Below are 6,161 nucleotides of genomic sequence, written 5' to 3' on the forward strand. Positions count from 1 at the left end.
TCTGACGTGCATGCATTTCTCTGGAATAACGAAAATCTGAGACTGCGCTTGTGATGATCTGCCGTGTGACCGCTAATGGAGAAAGATCATCCCTGCAGCTGCAGCACATAGGAAGGGGATCACAGGTTCCCAGCGATATACTAACTTAGAGAAGATATGGGTCCTCAAAACCACAATTCTATTGCATTATTAATGCCTTCCTCTACCTAGATATAGTTTACATACATTTCAACATCGAACCTCATTTATTAAGATAGTGAGGTACATATTGAAAACTTCCATTAAACACTGCCGAAACCTTAGGTGTTCTTTACAGGCTAAACACAGTATGCAGTGTTCACCACTGCACTTGTTTCTTCTGTTATACTACAAGCAGACTTGCATCAGGAGAACGGTTTACCTGGCAGGACGCCGTAGCCACACGGCATTTTCATTTTTATATCATATGCGATGTATATGTCTCTGTTTTACTGTCATAGACACATGGTACAAAGTATGAAGTGTGTAGTTCTAGTGGGCGAGAAATATATCGTTCGTATAGTCGTTCTACGAACTGTGCCCTCCATCACACTGTGTCACGCATTACTGTTCATATTTGAAAAATATGCAGTTACTGATAACTTATGAAATCAGTATAGTCGTAGAGCATTAATTAAAGTTCAGGTAGAAGAAATAAAAACTTTGAGTTCTGTCAATGACGTTTAACAGTCACAGACATCAAAGGAATTAGAGGAGCAGTTGAACGGAATGGACAGTGTCTTAACAGGACGCTATAAGGTACCAACAAAAGCAAAAGAACGACAGTGGAATATAGTCTAATTAAATCAGGTGATGCTGAGGGAATTAGGTTAGGAGCCGAGATTATAAAAGTAATAGATGAGTTGTGCTATTAGAGAAGCAAAATAACTGACGACGTTGGAAGTAGAGAGGATGTAAAATGTAGACTGGCAATAGTAAGGAAAGCTTTTCTGAAAATGAGAAATTTGCTTAAGTCGAATATTGATTTAAGTATTACGAAGTCTTTTCTGAAAGATTTTGTATGGAATGTAGTCATGAATGTAAGATAAACAGGGATGATATGCAGTTTAGCCAAGACGAGAATAGAAGCTTTTGAAATGTGGTGCTACAGAACAGTGCTGACTATTAGCTGGGTAGATCACATAACTAATGAGGAGATATAGAATAGAACTGTGGAGGAAAGAAATTCGTGTCGCGATCTGACTATAATAAGGGATCAGTTGACTGGATACATTGTGAGACAAGTAGGGATCCGTAGTTTAGTACTGGAGGGAAATATGTGGGGTAAAATCGTATAAAGTAGATTAAAACTGTGTGCCCGACCGAGACTCGAACTCGGGACCTTTGCCTTTCGCGGGCAAGTGCTCTATCATCTGAGCTACCGAAGCACGACTCACGCCCGGTACTCACAGCTTTACTTCTGCCAGTACCTCGTCTCCTACCTTCCAAACTTTACAGAAGGTCTTCTGCGAAACTTGCAGAATTAGCACTCCTGAAAGAAAGGATATTGCGGAGACATGGTTTAGCCACAGCCTGGGGGATGTTTCCAGAATGAGATTTTCACTCTGCAGCGGAGTGTGCGCTGATATGAAACTTGCTGGCAGATTAAAACTGTGTGCCCGACCGAGACTCGAACTCGGGACCTTTGCCTTTCGCGGGCAAGTGCTCTACCATCTGAGCTACCGAAGCACGACTCACGCCCGGTACTCACAGCTTTACTTCTACCAGTACCCCGTCTCCTACCTTCCAGGAGAGCTTCTGTAAAGTTTGGAGAGTGAAAATCTCATTCTCGTAGAAAGTAATTATTCAGAGATCAAGAGGCTTCTACAGGACAGAATAGCACGGAAAGTCTTCTGACTGAAGGCCACCACAACAACGACGTTAACGATGACTATTACTACGACAACAACAACTACTACTACAGTCGTACAAAATGGTGATACCAGTAACGGTCTTTAAGCAATAACTTTGTTTTGTGACCGAAACACAATTTTAAACTTTTTCTATCGCTCGGGAAATTATATAGGTGTTCGGATTTACCGATACAACTTAACAAACGTCTAGGAGTCGTGGAGGGAGATGAGCGCATAATATTTTGAATAGGAACTCATGTGCAGAAATACAGTTTCAATTCAGACATTTAAATCATCCATTTCTTCTTGAGGAATTAAATTAGGGGTGACGCATTGTAGTTATTAGGTAACAATTCGGAGGGAAACTTATCGAAACATTTGCTTATGGTTGCCGCACAGGAAAAAAAAGTCAGTCAGGTCAGGCAATCTAGGGGGCCGTGCAATGCCACCGTACCTTGAAATAACACGGTTACGAAACAATCGTTGCACAGCTCCCACCGACACCGGTGCATATTTTGTCGTTGCTCCGTCATGTTGAAACCAACCATTGGCAGTAAAATGTTTCCAGTATGGCAACATACCGAACAGACCTTACAGTGGTTGCTAACCCATCATCATCTTCGGAAAAGTAAGGCCCACAACGCCACTCTATGACTTGGCGCACTATACAGTGACATTGCTGCTGTGTGATGGACGCTCGCGTAGCTCACACGATTCCTCTGAGGACAGTAGTGATATTTCTCTCTATTGACAACACCACTAGGGTGAAAATTAGCTTCGTCCGATATCCACAGGTTGTTACTGAAATTATCATCGTGGTGCACTTTTGCTACCACGCTTTCAACATACTGTCTACGCATTAGCTGTTCGTTATATTCAAGCTGCTGAACTGTATGCAGTTTGTACGGATGGCATTCCAAATCCAGTTTCACTATCAGTTCAACAACTTGAAAAAATAGTTCAAATAGCTCTGAGCACTGTGGGACTTAACATCTATGGTCACCAGTCCCCTAGAACTTAGAAATACTTAAACCTAACTAACCTATGGACAGCACACAACAACAGCTTGACGATGCAACTGTAGAGAGTATGCGTGACACCGAACAGAACGCTGTGGGCTTATTACGAAAGCGGTTCGCGTAACCTCGATATTGTCTCCCGTACGACTGGTTCGGGCCTCCTGTAGATTGCGTCTTCAATGCACAATCCGTTCCTTCAAAATTGCGGACCCAGGCGCTTTTTCGTACTGAAGGAAAACAACCATACCGTCCGACGTTTTCGGCGCGCAGCCTCACACTTGTATTCTTGTAATAGGCTTTTACCGCAAAGGCAAGCTTCACACCATTTCATAGCTCCATGTTTACTGCTTACTAAGGGGCAAGGCAGTAGGAGCAGGGAAATGCAGGAAGATCTGCAGCGGATAGACACTTGGTGCAGGGAGTGTCAACTGACCCTTAACATAGACAAATGTAATGTATTGCGAATACATAGAAAGAAGAATCCTTTATTGCATGATTATATGATATCCGAACAAACACTGGTAGCAGTTACTTCTTTAAAATATCTGTGAGTATACGTACGGAACGATTTGAAGTGGAATGTCGTATAAAATTAATTGTTGGTAAGGCGGGTGCCAGGTTGAGATTCATTGTGAGAGTTCTTAGGAAATGTAGTCCATCAGCAAAGGAGGTAGCTTACAAAACATTCGTTCAGTAGTGCTCATCAGTGTGGGATCAGTACCAGGTCGGGTTGACAGAGGAGATAGAGAAGATCCAAAGAAGGACAGCACGTTTTGTTACAGGGTTATATGGTAAGCGTGTTTGCGTTACGGAGATGTTTATTAAGCTGAAGTGGCGGACTCTAGAAGAGAGGCGCTCTGCATCGAAGTTTAGCTTGCTGTCCAGGTTTCGAGAGGGTGCGTTTCTGGATGCGGTATCGAATGTATTGCTTTCCCCTACTTATACCTCCCGGGGAGATCACGAATGTAAAATTAGAGAGATTCGAGTGCGCACGGAGGCTTTCCGGCAGTCGCTCTTCCCGCGAACCATACTCGACTGGAACAGAAAAGGGAGGTAATGACGGTGGCACGTTAAGTGCCCTCCACCACAGACCGTTGGGTGGCTTGCGGAGTAATAGATGTAGATGTAGATTCAATATGTCATTAGTCGACAACTAACTGGCATCATTGCCATGTTTCAAAATTTCCCATTATTTTGAGTCAAACTGTGTTATGTACGCACTACCCTATACAAATACAAGTTCGCAATGGGAATATCTACATCTACATCTAAATGATTACTCTAAAATTCACATGTAAGTGCTTGGCAGAGGGTTCATCGAACCACAATCATTCTATCTCTCTACCATTCCACTCCCGAACAGCGCTCGGGAAAAACGAACACCTAAACCTTTCTGTTCGTGCTCTGATTTCTCTTATTTTATTTTGATGATCATTCCTACCTATGTAGGTTGGTCTCAACAAAATATTTTCGCATACGGAAGAGAAAGTTGGCGACTGAGATTTCGTAAATAGATCTCGCCGCGACGATAAACGTCTTTGCCTTAATGACTTCCATCCCAACTCGCGTGTCATATCTGCCACACTCTCCCCTATTACGTGATAATACAAAACGAGCTGCCCTTTTTTGCACCCTTTCGATCTCCACGGTCAGTCCCACCTGGTAAAGATCCCACACCGCGCAGCAGTATTCTAACAGAGGAATAACGAGTGTAGTGTAAGCTGTCTCTATAGTGGACTTGTTGCATCTTTATGTGTCCTGCCAATGAAACGCAATCTTTGGCTCGCCATCTCCACAATATTATCTATATGATCTTTCCAACTGAAGTTGTTCGTAATTTTAACACCCAGGTACTTAGTTGAATTGACAGCCTTGAGAATTGTACTATTTATCGAGTAATCGAATTCCAACGGATTTCTTTTGGAACTCACGTGGGTTACCTCACACTTTTTGTTATTTAGCGTCAACCGCCACCTGCCACACCATATAGCAATCTTTTCTAAACCGCTTTGAAACTGATACTGGTCTTCGGATGACCTTACTAGACGGTAAATTACAGCATCATCTGCCAACAACCTAAGAGAACTGCTCAAATTGTCACCCAGGTCATTTATATAGATCAGGAACAGCAGAGGTCCCAGGACGCTTCCCTGGGGAACACCTGATATCACTTCAGTTTTACTCGATGATTTGCCGCCTATTACTACGAAATGCGACCTTGCTGACAGAAGCATTGTTATTCTTGCCCCTCAGGGAGCAATTACCCCCAGGCTGGGAACTACTGACCATTGTCCTAAGGACCTGAATGTCAAGTGTGAATCGCCCGTAAGGGTTCTTCGGATGCCAGTTACCGGAGACGAGTCTCGGATGCCGGCGTGGGGCGACCCCAGCTGTTCGCCCCCGCGTCACCTGTTGCAGCGACGCAGCGCCTGCGAGTTACCTGTGGTGGCGGGCTGCGCGGCCAACACGACGGCGAGCAGCACCAGGGAGTGGATGCTGGCGGACGCGGCGGCGACGGGCGGACGTCCGCTGCCCAGCATGGCGCATGGCTGGCCGCGCCTCGCGCACTCGACGACACCTCAGCGCAGCTGACCGCGGCACAGAGCACACACACGGCACAAGACGCGGCGCGGAGCGGCGCTACGGCGAGGCGGGCGGTCGGGACGGCGTCGCGAGCCGGACTGATCCCCGCCTCCCTGCCGGCCGGCCGTCTTGTGCCGGGCGGGCCCTGCCAGCCGGCGGTGGGGAGCTGCCAGCGGCGCGGACGCACAGTGCCAGCACAACGTGCTCCCATTGTTGAGTTGCGGCCCGCCGCGGAGTCGTTCTCCACCACCCGCGAGCCACTTCCCGACTCCATCTGTCAACACAGAGTGGCGAGCGGGGATGTCAACTGCCGCATCGAATCAGTAGGATCTACATCTACATCTACATCCGTACTCCGCAAGCCACCTGACGGTGTGTGGCGGAGGGTACCTTGAGTACCTATCGGTTCTCCCTTCTATTCCAGTCTCGTATTGTTCGTGGAAAGGATTGTCGGTATGACTGTGTGGGCTCTAATCTCTCTGATTTTATCCTCATGGTCTCGTCGCGAGATATACGCAAAAGGGAGCTATATACTGCTTGACTCCTCGGTGAAGGTATGTTCTCGAAACTTCAACAAAAGCCCGTACCGAGCTAATGAGCGTCTCTCCTGCAGAGTCTTCCACTGGAATTTATCTATCATCTCTGTAACGCTTTCGCGATTACTAAATGATCCTGTACCGAAGCGCGC

The 6,161-nt window shown here is 46.0% G+C and overlaps 1 protein-coding gene across 1 annotated transcript in view; it reads right to left on the reverse strand.

The window, feature by feature from the left end:
* The window catches only part of LOC126281908 (uncharacterized), a 1,469,616-nt gene extending 1,464,043 nt beyond the window's left edge, over nucleotides 1–5,573 (reverse strand). The window contains exon 1 of the mRNA XM_049981233.1: nucleotides 5,331–5,573. Coding sequence (XP_049837190.1) covers nucleotides 5,331–5,430 — 100 coding nt within the window. The 5' untranslated portion in view covers nucleotides 5,431–5,573. The remainder of the gene's footprint in view (nucleotides 1–5,330) is intronic.
* Nucleotides 5,574–6,161: the final 588 nt, after the last annotated feature.

This window comes from Schistocerca gregaria, chromosome 7 (genome assembly GCF_023897955.1).
Source record: "Schistocerca gregaria isolate iqSchGreg1 chromosome 7, iqSchGreg1.2, whole genome shotgun sequence".
Taxonomy (NCBI): Eukaryota; Metazoa; Arthropoda; class Insecta; order Orthoptera; family Acrididae; genus Schistocerca; species Schistocerca gregaria.